This window comes from Cydia pomonella, chromosome 2 (assembly GCF_033807575.1).
Source record: "Cydia pomonella isolate Wapato2018A chromosome 2, ilCydPomo1, whole genome shotgun sequence".
Classification (NCBI taxonomy): domain Eukaryota; kingdom Metazoa; phylum Arthropoda; class Insecta; order Lepidoptera; family Tortricidae; genus Cydia; species Cydia pomonella.
Genome location: NC_084704.1, coordinates 18053484 through 18068179, shown reverse-complemented (window position 1 = coordinate 18068179; position 14696 = coordinate 18053484). Strand labels below are relative to the sequence as shown.

The window sequence follows — 14696 nt, the reverse complement described above, 5'->3', positions numbered from 1 at the left end:
AAGGTCCTCGAGCAGGAAGCAACCAAGATAGGTCTCAGGATCAATCAAGCAAAAACCGTATACCTTCACATGAAACGGTACAAAAACACGCGAGTTCGCCGTGACAGCCTTCATGTGGAGGGTTCCGTCTATCAGGGTGTTGACAAGTTCCGCTACCTCGGATGTACAGTCACCGATACAAACACCCGGGAGGAGGAGATTGCACTGCGTATTCAAAACGCACTCCGATGTAGTGCAGCCCTCCATAAAGTGTTGGTGTCCAGGCTTCTCAGTAAGAGTACAAAACTAAGAATCTATAAAACCGTCATTCGGCCTATTCTCATGTACGGCTGTGAGGCCTGGACACTAACTCAAAAAGAGGAAAGTCAGCTCCTGATAGCGGAAAGAAAAGTGCTCAGGAAGATCCTGGGACCTGTCCGAAGTGACGACGGCTCCTGGAGGATCCGGAAAAACGCCGAGATCGAAGAGTTGGTGGCTGAGCCCAATATCATAGGCGTAACTAAATCCCACAGACTTCGCTGGCTTGGTCACCTACTCAGAATGGGGAAGGATCGCGTAGTCAAGGAAGCGTACTTGGGGCGACCAATCGGCCGTCGTCCGATCGGGCGCCCCAGGTACCGCTGGTGTGATGTCGTGGAGGCGGACCTGCGGCGGCTGAATGCCAATTCATGGCAGGAAACCGCGCTGGATCGGGACAGGTGGCGTTCTCTCGTTTCGGAGGCCAAGATTCTTTTTGGATCGCTGAGCCAAAGCAGTTAGTTAGTTGTAGCTCTGCCTAGGGCCTCGCACTATGGTGGTGGGTTCGCGAGGGCTAGAATCACTCTCTCGCTGTCCGATTTTGGCATGCCAGTTTTATATCAGATTAATCAGATATTCCAAATTGCATACGGCGGCGCAGCAAAACAAAAATTTAACCTCATTAAAAATGATTGCATAAATATAGTAAGCGGTCGTGCCATGACACTTTTTTTACAACTGTTTTTTTTTTTAATTTACTCCTCTTAGATCTTTTTACAGACGTTTAAGAGTTCATCTTACTTTTGCACCGTCTTTGACTCTACTCGTGTTTCACGTAAATAAACTACTCAGCCTGTTGCGCGAGGACCCCCGCAAGCGCGAGGCCCCCTCAAGCGCGAGGCCCCGGGCGGTTGCCCCGTTCGCCACCCCCAAAGGCCGCCCCTGCTTGGTATGATTAAAGAAAACTAATTCCAGAGTCTTGTGATTATACATATTGCATAAATAACCTCAACCTGGGTGTTGATACCTATGTCTTCACAATACCCATAGTATGGGGAACCGCCAAAATAATAATTTTGGGGGTTCCACATACTTAGAACTGAAACTAATTTTTTTCATCAAACCAATACGTGTGGATTATATATTTTTCATCAAACCCATATCTATGGATAGGTCTTCAATAATGTTATTGAGGTTTCTAATATAATTTTTTTCTAAACTGAATAGTTTGCGCGATAGACACTTCTTAAGTGATAAAATGTGTGTGTCCCCTACCTGTAACTACTAAAATAAGAGAATGATAATTGATAAAACTAAAAAAAAATATGTGATGTACATTTCCATGCAAACTTCCACCGAACATTGGTTTGAACGAGATCTAGTAAGTAGTTTTTTTAATACGTCTTAAATGGTACGGAACCCTTCATGGGCGAGTCCGACTCGCACTTGGCCGCTTTTTTGATAAATAGGTTGTCCTCCTTTTTGTCTCTAAAGCTCTCGGGAAGTTTATTATACACCTTAATACACATTACATGTGGGCTAGATGCGTGCATATACATACATATTTCAGTATTGACTGCTGTATTTAGTCATAGAAAAGTCTTTCTCTAAAAAATTGATTTCAGTTTTGCTAAACTGGCACCATTTTCTATGTTATTCTATGATTTTACTATTTCTTGTATCTCATACCATCACCTTCATTAGCTGTTTGTACAGTCACTATTAGATACATTGGAGCAACTAAGGTGCAGATATTTGTATATCTGGACATGCCTCTATTGTCAAGGATATCTGATGGCATCTATAATAAGGTGATGTGACAGTCCTCACAAATACATATTAAGTGTGTCAACAGTTCCAGCAACAGCAACCACAGTTCTTCCAATGATTCAAGTTATGGGCAGTCCAGTGAGCTAAATCAACTGATCAACTCAGACTCGGACAGTGATGATGGCAACCTGTGGCAAAGGTCTGACATTGACCAAGAGGATAAGGCAAAAATGGACAGTGTCATGTCCAAGACTAGGCCAAAACATAGTTATTTTATATTAAAAGGTAAGAAAGTGGAGCTATTACTTCATTTGAACATAGTAATCCTGCTACATGGGAGTTAAATTAATTTACTAAATATGTCACAATGTTGAATAAATTCTTGTTTGTTCCAAAAAAAGAAAAGAAATGCATATCGGTGAGATGAGAGTTGCCTAATGTAGTCACAGTATGTGACTGCGGCTGGCAAAACATCCCACGTTGTCACTTGCCATAATTATGAAATTTGCTTGTATCTATATACGAATACCCTGAAAAGGCGTCCTTATAGTTAGCAACAAAGTGGAACGTTTGTCGGCCGTGGTCACATATAGGTATGACTTCGTCTGTGTTTGAAAATCATCAAAATCTTGATAATTAAGTTTATCGGTGGTTACTGCAGTTGCCAGCAACAACTTGTCCTATACTTCAAACTCAAGACTCTTCTGTCATTTGTACTATTTCTATTTGCATCCGTCAAATAATACATAATAATATTTTAATAACCTTGTTCCGCAAATTATATGAAACTTAGTTGTAGAAAGCTGACATGAACTATTTACTTAGTTCAGTAGTGCTAAGATGGTCGGCTCTTTATCACTTGTCACCGTGCCTGTCACGTTCTAAGTACTATGTAAGCGTGAAAGTGACGGGCATAGTGACAAGTGATAAAAATGGAACCATGCTGCCACCGCAGGTTATTTTTGTCAGTCCACCAATATGAGGTACTTTCACATGTATGTAAAATAGGTAGATAGATAAATAAATCATTTATAGATAGGTACTCTAGTCATCTTAATGGCATTTTGGAACTTTCGGTATATTTTGAATGGTAAGGCCCTAAACTTAAACAAAATCTTTTTTTAGAGATTCTGAATCGGGAGATGGGCCTAACATTGCCCAGCGGAAAGACGACAAAGGAGGATGTGATGTTCGAAAGGAGGTTCTATGGCTCGCTGCACGCCGTTTATAGGTATGAAGTTTTTTTATATGTATAAACTGATCTGCGATTGGCCCTAGTCACACCTGATGGAAAGTGAACACAGAGCCTAAGATGGGGTTCAGTAAGAGCCTATTCTCTCTAGCTTTAAACAGGCCTATATCCCAATGATGATAATAACTATCCCCTGCCCTGCGGTTCCCTTGTTTTGGAATAATTTTTCATAACTAACCTTGTGCATAAACTGTTATGGCATAGTCAAGTTTAGCGTAGTTGGCTTACGCAGATTTTCATTAATCAGAATATTATTTTGTGCATAAAGTCGATATTCCGAATTATTTTTAGTACATGTAATTTGTACATAAAATTGGTCAATCGAAAATAAATTTTCAGAATTGTTATTACGCGAAAAAAGTTTCGGTTAAAAAATGTAAGGACAAAAAAAAAAGGATTTTTAAAATATTTTCTTTTGTGTTTCACCTTATTTCCATGAACTTTTCTATTCAGCTTCATGCTAGAGAATTTCGACGAGTCAGGACGTTAGCCGCTTAAGCTTAAGACGCCGGTTTGATTCCGGCCTCGGCCATTGGAGGGCTTGGTCACTTTTTCTTCAGTACATCTCATTTACTTAAAAAACAAATGCGAAAGTATGCCTGTCAGCATGTCTTATTTAAAACTGTTTCGCCTGTCTTCTGAAACTATTGTTTCAATGTTTTCAACGTCAGCCAGATTCTTAAATTCAGCAATCCGTAATAGACTGCGGGCCAGGAGCATATTTCGTCAGTCATCGCCTTCCGGCTGATATTTTGTTAGATGATAGATTAGATGCTGTTTTAAATTTTAAAAACCGTCATCCGGTTGTATTTTATTCTTAAATGTTTTTTCAATAGTTCTAATAAATATCTTCTTTCATTTTCCTTGTGCCATTTTTACATGTCTCTATTTAGCCCCATGGTTGACTGGTAAAAAATGCTAAGGCATTCAGTCCGCCATGTGTACATTATTTTTGAGTTTTAAATAAATAAAATTAAATAGGAGAAAAAGATTTTTAGCCTAGTTAAGTCAGCGTTTCATCCACATTTTTTTTTCATATGTCAATTGCAGGTGCCAATATCACGCCGAATTTTTTAATTTCTATAGGCTAGAGGCCATTTACGCTACGTGGATGTGCTCCGGGAGCTATATAGCTCGGCAACAATGCAAGTCCGGCTTCACAAACTCAGCAACCCAATATCCATCAAAAGAGGAGTGCGTCAAGGGGATACCATTTCACCCAAGCTTTTTACGGCGGTACTAGAAGACGTGATAAAAACGCTTGCATGGGACAGAACTGGTATCAATATCCATGGTGTCTTCTTGTCGCATCTCAGATTTGCCGATGACATTGTATTGTTCGCCGAGACCCTGGAAGAGCTTCAAGTCATGGTTGAAAGCCTTTACCATGCTTCTTTGAAGATTGGTCTTAAGATGAATATGTCCAAGACTAAAGTTATGACGAACATCTCTAGTGAATCGATTCCAACTATTATGGTTGGGAACGAAGTACTGGAGGTGGTCGAGCAATACGTGTATCTTGGACATATTCTATCTTTTGACAAAACACACCAACGGAAGGAGATCTCCAGGAGGATCCAGCTGGGTTGGGCGGCATTCAATAAACTAGCGGACATCCTCAAACCCGTTAACATTCCACAATGCCTGAAAACTCGCCTCTTTAACCAATGTGTCCTGCCCACCATGACCTACGGTGCCGAGACATGGACGCTCACTAAGGAGACTGTGCATAAAATTCGAGTGGCACAGAGAGCCATGGAGCGCGCCATGCTCGGCATCAAACTTCAAGACCGAGTGAGGAATGTCGAGATCCGACGTCGCACCAAGGTGCAAGACGTCGGACACGTCATTACCAAATTAAAATGGAGCTGGGCGGGACATGTTGCCAGGCAGAGTGATGGCAGGTGGGCCAAAATGCTAACGGAATGGTGGCCGCTTACAGACGAAAGGAGTGCCTGGCGTCCGTTGGCTCGTTGGGTGGACGACATTCGGAAGACTGCGGGTCACTTCTGGATGAGATTGGCTCGGGACCGGCATAAGTGGCGTACTAGAAGAGAGGCCTATGCTCAGCAGTGGGTGATAAAAGGCTGATATGATGATGATGATGATGAGAGGCCATTTTGTGCACTTGCAATACGTGTTGTCCCTCCGCGAGTTCTGAACACACTGTGGTCTGCCAGCCGTCTAGCCAGACAACTCACGACGTCCCACAGACCAAGGTCAGACGGTCTGAGACTTGTCAGCGATCGTCTAGCGAGCGCTTTAATCTCGCTAATTGTATTGAGTGCCACAATCACAACTTCTAGCGTTTTTCGAATTGTTTTCTTTAAAAATGTTTTGTCACATAAAGTGGTATTCGAAATATTCGTTTTATCCGGATATGAACTTAATAAATATCCGGATAGTAAATTAGACGGATATCCGGATAAAACCGATATCTGAATATCCGGATTGCAAGCCCTAGAGATACCACATAATGACACCTTAAAATAAAAAAAAAAACAAACTATATGCTCTAAGAGATTTTGTCAATTTGCGATTCTAATCATTTTTTAATTAACCCTCTTGGGTACGTAATGATTCTCCGACTCTCATTTAGCAGATGATTGATTGATTGACCAGAGAAGTTTCGCCGAACATCGTTTCACAGAGTGATTTATTTGTAGATGTAACTGTTGGTCGACTAACGTTACGCGGACTCTTGGTTCACATACCGTTCAGTTCACTTCTGTGTAAATTAGCAGAAATATTATTGGAAGAATTTCATTTGGCAGAGTAATCTTTTCGTTTAAGTAACGTTTAGTCGAATATCGTTCCACATTTTCACTTCACTTAAAAATCATTTCAAGGAACGAACAAGAAGAAAACCCTCAGAATCGACATCAAATTACTTTGCCATCCAATCTTTATAATCAATACCTACTATTTTTAACCGACTTCAAGATTTCAAAAGGAGGAGTTAATCAATTCGGGTTTTTTTTTAAATGTTTGTTACTTCATAATGTCCGTCTATTCTGGACCGATTTCGAAAATTATTTTTTTGATTGAATCTATTTATATACAGAGTGGTCCCGTTTTTGTCAAACCTCAGCTCTGATGATGGGATCCATGAGGAATCGACGGAACTCTTCAAATGTGAAAGGCATACATATAGTGATTTTTATATTTTCTTCACCAAATCAAGCATTTACATTTAAAAAGTGACATTTGGTTAAAGTCGTCCTTTTTTTTATAAAAAAAAAAATACAAAGTACCATACCATATATTTTTACTATGACTACGACTAGTGGCTTCGTGAGTTGTACACCTCGCGATAAGATTGATAAGGTTAAAACATGTAAAAACACCAAAAAATACTTACTTCGTTGAGCCATTTTCACAGAGTACTCACAATGGTCTTAAATATTGCTTTCTAAAACGTATGTACATATTTTAACTGACCGAAGCGTTAGCGAAGGTCCATGTTTTGACTCGGGCAATTTGCTTTCGTATGTCCGAATGTTTTTCTGTACTGAAATGATGAATCTCGTGAAATTTTGTACATATAATTTTTGTAGAAAAATTGGCATAAAGGACTTAAGTGCCATTACGGTCTATGGCACTTAAGACAATTGTAAGTACACTGTGAAAATGGCTCAACGTAGTAATTATTTTTTGTTGTTTCTACATGTTTTAACCTTATCAATCTTATCGCGAGGTGTACAGCTCACGGTCCTCACGGAGCCACTAGTCGTAGTCATAGTAGAAATATATGGTATGGTACTTTGTATTTTTCTTTTACAAAAAAAGGACATCATCGACATCGATATCATCACAAAAATAAACCGACAAACACGCATAATTTGCGGGTTTTATTGCATTGATCACCGACAATCGATGAAAAACGAACATTTCAGTACATGGACTTAAGACCATGGTTTTTAGGGTTCCGTAGCCAAATGGCAAAAAACGGAACCCTTATAGATTCGTCATGTCCGTCTGTCTGTCCGATTCTGTCACAGCCACTTTTTTCCGAAACTATAAAAGCTATACTGTTCAAACTTGGTAAGTAGATGTATTCTATGAACCGCATTATGATGTTCACACAAAAATAGAAAAAAAACAATAAATTTTGGGGGTTCCCCATACTTAGAACTGAAACTCAAAAAATCTTTTTTCATCAAACTCATACGTGTGGGGTATCTATGGATAGGTCTTTAAAAATGATATTGAGGTTTCTAATATCATTTTTTTCTAAACTGAAAAGTTTGCGCGAGAGACACTTCCAAAGTGGTAAAAAGTGTGTCCCCCCCCCGTAACTTCTAAAATAACAGAATGAAAAATCTAAAAAAAATATATGATATACATTGCCATGCAAACTTCCACCGAAAATTGGTTCGAACGAGATCTAGTAAGTAGTTTTTTTTTAATACGTCATAAAAATTTAAAAAAATTTTTTTTTTCATCAAACCCATACGTGTGGGGTATCTATGGATAGGTCTTCAAAAATGATGTTTAGGTTTCTAATATCATTTTTTTCTAAACTGAATAGTTTGCGCGAGAGACACTTCCAAAGTGAAAAAATGTGTGTCCCCCCCCCTGTAACTTCTAAAATAACAGAATGAAAAATCTAAAAAAAATATATGATATACATTGCCATGCAAACTTCCACCAAAAATTGGTTCGAACGAGATCTAGTAAGTAGTTTTTTTTAAATACGTCATAAAAATTTAAAAAAAAAAAAATTTTCATCAAACCCATACGTGTGGGGTATCTATGGATAGGTCTTCAAAAATGATATTTAGGTTTCTAATATAATTTTTTTCTAAACTGAATAGTTTGCGCGAGAGACACTTCCAAAGTGAAAAAATGTGTGTCCCCCCCCTGTAACTTCTAAAATAACAGAATGAAAAATCTAAAAAAAATATATGATATACATTACCATGCAAACTTCCACCGAAAATTGGTTTGAACGAGATCTAGTGAATAGTTTTTTTTTAATACGTCAATAAATTAAAAAAAATTTTTTTTCATCAAACCCATACGTGTGGGGTATCTATGGATAGGTCTTCAAAAATGATATTTAGGTTCCTAACATCATTTTTTTCTAAACTGAATAGTTTGCGCGAGAGACAGTTCCAAAGTGGTAAAATGTGTGTCCAAAGTGGTAAAATGTTGAACAAGATCTAGCAAGTAGATTTTTTTTTAATACGTCTTAAATGGTACGGAACCCTTCATGCGCGAGTCCGACTCGCACTTGGCCGCTTTTCTTAGAAGGAATTCTTTGACATCGCGCCTGGCCCTTTTTAAGACATTATTTTCTGAGTTATTTGAACTGATCAGATTAAACATAAAAGGTACTAATTCCTGGCGTAATAAATATAATTGTACCGTAGCGTTTTTAGGGTTCCGTAGCCAAATGGCAAAAAACGGAACCCTTATAGATTCGTCATGTCCGTCTGTCTGTCCGATTATGTCACAGCCACTTTTTTCCGAAACTATAAGAGCTATACTGTTCAAACTTGGTAAGTAGATGTATTCTATGAACCGCATTAAGATTTTTACATAAAAATAGAAAAAAAAAAACAATAAATTTTGGGGGTTCCCCATACTTAGAACTGAAACTCAGAAAATCTTTTTTCATCAAACCCATACGTGTGGGGTATCTATGGATAGGTCTTCAAAAATGATATTTAGGTTTCTAATATTATTTTTTTCTAAACTGAATAGTTTGCGCGAGAGACACTTCCAAAGTGAAAAAATGTGTGCCCCCCCCCCCCTGTAACTTCTAAAATAACAGAATGAAAAATCTAAAAAAAATATATGATATACATTACCATGCAAACTTCCACCGAAAATTGGTTTGAACGAGATCTAGTAAGTAGTTTTTTTTAATACGTCATAAATGGTACGGAACCCTTCATGGGCGAGTCCGACTCGCACTTGGCCGCTTTTTTCTTATAAGTGAAATCGATAAGGTGAAAAATTATAGCGCCTTCAAAAGTGTAATAGCAAGCAAAATATAAAATGAGTAAAACTTTGAAACCACAAATAAATTGGCTTATATTATAATTGAATATGAAGGTACAAAAATTAAGAATCATAGCGTAATAAAGTACACCCGCCATTCTGACTGTCAGAATGGCGGGTGTACTGTTTTTTGGTATTAACTTTAAGCACCGTGAGGTACAATTTTTTTACAAAAATATGGTAAGCTTTTTTTTATTTTTATTTAAGTACACCCGCCATTCTGACTCTCACAAAGAACCCGACTGCGAATCGTTGTCGGCGAACGATTCGCAGCACAAATTAATATTCGATTTTAGTCAATATCATCGCTATACTTAGGGCCAGTTGCACCAAACCACCTGCTAACGTAAGCACAGTTCGCTAAATTTTAACGCTTACGTGGGGGTCTTAACGATTGCTAAATAAAATGCGTTGCACCAACTATAAAATAACAGAATGTCGTCGCTAATCGTGTGGCCATACTATGAACGCGTTCCTACCAAAAATTTTATGGTAGAATTATTTTTTCATATAGCAACCCAGTAATAAATGTCAAAGTTGTCAAATTTTTCAACAACGAGAATACTTTTGAAGGCGCGAACTAGTTTCTATTTCTTTTCAGGTTTTAAATCTAAATATTACACAATTTATGCCATGCCAATCTTGAATATATTTATGATTATATTAAAAACAATGTATCTTAATGGCACATTAAAGTGAAACTGCTGACTACGATTGTTCAGTGTCAAAGTGTTTTCCAAGCTGCAAAACCGTATCAAAGAAGGAGCTGCATTGCCCGGTAAGTTATCTTATTAGTTTAATACGTATCCCTAACTACTTTCAGAGCCCTAAGCACAAGGAATTACCTACGCTACCTACGACTATAACCCAAATACCGACAGTTGGGGTAACATTTTCAATTACATATATATATTGTTGACACAATAATACATAACTGTTAGTTCTGGTTGTAGCAGATATTCAAGTTACTTTTGTACTTTAATTTAAACCTGCTTGACCTAAGCATTTTTCAATGGTTTTGCCATTGGTTGAAACAGATCACAATATATTTTTATGCATAATAATTTCATGTTACTTTCTTTTCAGGTTTGATATACACCATTTGATATGAAATACAAGATGAAAGTTACACACAAGTGAATCGATTCAAGAAATCCAAGAATCATACACTAGATTAACTGGAAAAACTTGTCGCGAAAAATAAAGTATTATAAATATTATCTGTATTTCATTTTTGACAATACAATATACTTTTAGTTACCTTATCTTACTTTATTTTCTACCTCACTAAATCCTTTTTAGGTAGTGACTAATGGAGGTAAAAGGTTATCCGGAGAGAAATCAACAACTCATTGACATATAATATATTATTTCACAATTATATTTAAGTGCCTACTTATTATATTTTCTGTCATACTGGTAACTTAGACATAACTTGTTTATTCCAACTATTCTTTATTGGGGTGATCATGATATAAATCATTTATGAAACATGCATGGGCTGTTGAAAAACTGGTATGGGGAAAACAAATAAAATCAAACTGAGGGCCGTTTCTTATGACTGAATTTAGAGCTATTTAGGTATGTTCGGTTTTGAATGATGATTTATAGGGACTGGGTAGGTTAATATGTAGGTAGGGTATTGTGTAGTTAGATTTAAAAATAATGGGTTCACACATTCTCTAAAGTATGTCCTGATGCTCTATTGCTATTTAAGACCTATGGATTATATTTTTTACCAATTTACTGGTATGCTATTTCCAATACATGGCTAGGGTTATATACAATTTTTACATTGTAATTTATTTATATGCAACTTCACTGTATGACTGGTTGAACACAAGTAATATTCAGGTGACAGAAGGCAAGCCATATTATTTTATCTAACCTAGGTATTGGCTGTTATATTTATAAATGTTGTCCAGTAGGACAGGAAACAACTAAGATGGTCAGCTCTTTATCATTTGTCACCATGCCGCCTGTCACATTCTAACAAGTATGTAATCGCGAAAGTGACGGGCATAGTGACAAGTGATAAAAATGGAACCATGCTGCCACCGCAGGTTATACCTATTAAACTACTCAGTTGTTCTCATGTATATTCGATATTTCCAGAAGAATTACTTTATTAGGCTCGGAGGCCACTATTGCCTAGACACAGTAAGAGATCCTTTGGCTTAGTATCAAGGTAAGTATGCTAGGGCATGCTGAGGCACCCCTCAGACAAACAAATGCTAAGAACACCTTGGCGTGTCTAAGACACTGTGGTAAACCTGTAAATGCCAGAGGGATACCTTGACATTCACAAGCAGACCTCAATGTGTACGGATGCCTCTGAAGGACGCCCTGCCATGCCATGTCGATAACGGGTACGGGACTCTATAATAGGTATAATGTCATAATTGAAGATAAGAGATACCCAGGTAAGCCCACACACAAAATAAATATAGATTTATGGAGCCTGTGAATTGTTAAATCTAATTGTAACTTAGTATTCTAATAAATAAAATAATACAATCATGACTATGTAACTGACTGGAAAATCTTAGCATGCAAAAGACTGTACAGCTGTAGGTATTTTTCATTTAGAAGAAACACAAATTTTCAAATTCAAATGGCACTTGTAGTAGTTAATAATCACTGGGTTTATTATAACAAGTTTTTCAAAATTTCTGTTATGAATTTAAATATAAATAGCACCATAAGTAAAACTATTTTTAGTTCATTACTTGCAAAGTTGTTGTTTCTAGGGTTAATGAACAAGATATTTTGTAAAAGCAAATAAAACACAAGCAAGTATGTATGAATTGAAGTATTATAATCAGTTTTACATTACACATTTTGCTCACTTATATATAACCTATTATGCCGACTGGTCTGGAATTGTCCAATACATTTTCTTCACACTATAATACTTGATTTCATATTTAGCATCTTGTTTTATGTGCGTTTATAGTTATGAATATAGTTCACTTCTGTTGTGGGTTACGATTTTCAGAGGCCGACTTTGTATATGTTTCTAGTTGTCATCTCGCTGTTTTCGAATATCATGGTTAGGCCACCAGTATTTCCAAGGGATATAACATTCTTATCTTGATTCCAATAAACAGAGAGCGTTTTAAATTGATTTTAATGACCAGTGTGTCGATAAATAGTGTTCATTACATGCCGTCGAGTTTCACTTTATGGGACGTATTTGTTAACCTGTAATAGCAGCAATCTGGTCTTATCCTCAACTTAAACTCATTCTGCACTCAATTTCAATTTAAAACACATCTTTTCTTTAAATATCCAGTACAAATTAATGTATTTTATGAAACACAAGTCGTCTCGCAACTAAAATGACATTTAAAACCATTATGTGAACTGTCACACGTTTTTGCGTTTAGATATTTCCACCTTTTTATTGTTATAAATATATTTATAATAATTTACATTACTTTTTTACTCAAATTATTTAATAATCAAACATAAATTCGTGAAATACGGACAATTTCCAAAAAGTGCCGCCATATTTATCGAACGACTTTGCTGTTAACCACTGGTCTACCACCGGTTAAGGGCAGCGTAACTTTTTAACGGACACATAGCGTGATGCAACCCAAATATGCAGTTAGCATTCGCTAGCGCCATTTTTACACATGATCAGTACATCAAATGGGCATGGTGCAACTGGCCCTTAACCTCGTATCTATATATTAGTTACGTACAGTCAGCGTCAAATACTTTGTAGCAGTCAGAGTGGCCAACTATTTGGCTACTTTGGTGGCTACAAAGTATTTGATGCTGACTGTACATCAGATATGAGTTTGAGTAAGTATAGCGACGATACGAGGTTTCTGCTACATCGAAAACCGAGTATAACAAGTCTGTTTTGCTAAACGCGATTTGGACAAAGAAAGGTATGTCATATAGAGGGAACCCGGCCCCCGCAGCTTATGGGCACTTCCAACTACAAGTTTGACTCTATAACAGTGGAACACGCGCGCTGCCGACCCTTTAAGAGGAAAGGAGACCACCATTATCCTCTTTGAATATTAACACTATAAGTTACACCCCCAAAATATTATCAATAGTATAAATATACCTACAGAGGAAAATAGGAACTATGTTTGTATGGAAATGCGGTTTTGGGGCCGTCATCAACTTTCGTCTTAAGCTTACAAGGACTCACTGTGTTGTCTTGCATTCTACCTCTATTGAGCTCACTGTGTGGGACTAAACTGGTGTAATAGTGGTCTATTATTATTACAGGCTGCAGAAGCTGCACCACCTCAACAAGCATAAGGGCTGTGTTAATTCTATCAATTTTCACCCTGAAGGTAAGTATAGTAGTGCAATAAGGGAGATATGGCCAAAATTGTTCATGAGAGACAATAGAAACCCGTGCCCAACGGGTGGAGAGTTTCTATGATTGACAATTCTAATACCACTCGTGTTTACACAATGTTTTCATCACACTTGGGAGAAAAAAAAAAGATTATAAACGAAACTAAAAATTGTTCTCTATATTTCTGTTTATTGTTTGACTTAGACGTATGAAAGGCATAGACTATTCGGTATTTACAATTAATATCATAAATTACAAATATATTCCATACCAATAATAGGGTAAATTGATAAAACGAGCTGTCATTTGAATAAATGTGATATAAAAACACATGTTAAATTAAACAGGACAACTACTAGCGTCGGGGTCCGACGACACGAACGTGGTGGTGTGGGACTGGGCGCGGCAGGTGGCGCTGCAGACCATCAAAACCGGCCACAAGTCCAATGTCTTCCAGAGCAAGTTCCTGCACCTTAACGCCAGGAGCCAGCTCAACATCGTCACCTGCGCCAGGGATGGACAGGTCGGCAACCGTAACCAACTATAAAATCGATGTCATTTTCGAAATGGTTCAAAAGCCATGAGCCATTTCCTTTATTCCTGACAAATAATTCATAGTCCTTTTACGAAAAACTCATAACTGTTGGGTTGGACTGTTTTATCTTGCCCCTAATATCGTGTAATTTACTGCCACAATAACGGTTATTTTATAATTAAGACACGTCATTTAATTTTTTAGAATTTGAACCTCCAAATCTTAATAAAGATTACCAAGGCAAAGGCACTTCAAATTTGATCACAAAGTCAAAAATAACAATTTTACAGTTTTTCTCACGTCCAAACCTGGGATAACTTGGGGCACTTATATACATAGTCCTCCACATCGATTTCGATGACGGCGACCTCAGCAATCAAGGGTTTTTCCTCTTATGAGCTCTTATGTGGCTGGCCAGGCCAAACTTGCTCTTAAACACCCTTTCACATTCACAACAGTATAGTTGACCGGCCGCGTTTTATTTATACACATAGGAGGGCTTAGGTCTATCCTTGCGTAGTTGGCCTTTTACGTCTAATGTAGCGAGGCGGTTTTCCTCAAAC

At 37.5% G+C, this 14696-nt stretch overlaps 1 protein-coding gene and 1 long non-coding RNA gene across 2 annotated transcripts in view; both read left to right on the top strand.

Annotated features, from left to right (window-relative positions):
• The window catches only part of LOC133534558 (uncharacterized), a 74259-nt gene that overhangs the window by 39544 nt on the left and 20019 nt on the right, over positions 1-14696 (top strand). The window lies entirely within an intron of this gene.
• Positions 1-14696, top strand: part of LOC133534550 (DDB1- and CUL4-associated factor 8) — a 36635-nt gene that overhangs the window by 6016 nt on the left and 15923 nt on the right. The window contains exons 4-7 of the mRNA XM_061873715.1: positions 2093-2292; positions 3133-3238; positions 13523-13590; positions 13946-14121. Of these exons, the coding sequence (XP_061729699.1) occupies positions 2093-2292; positions 3133-3238; positions 13523-13590; positions 13946-14121 (550 nt within the window). The remainder of the gene's footprint in view (positions 1-2092; positions 2293-3132; positions 3239-13522; positions 13591-13945; positions 14122-14696) is intronic.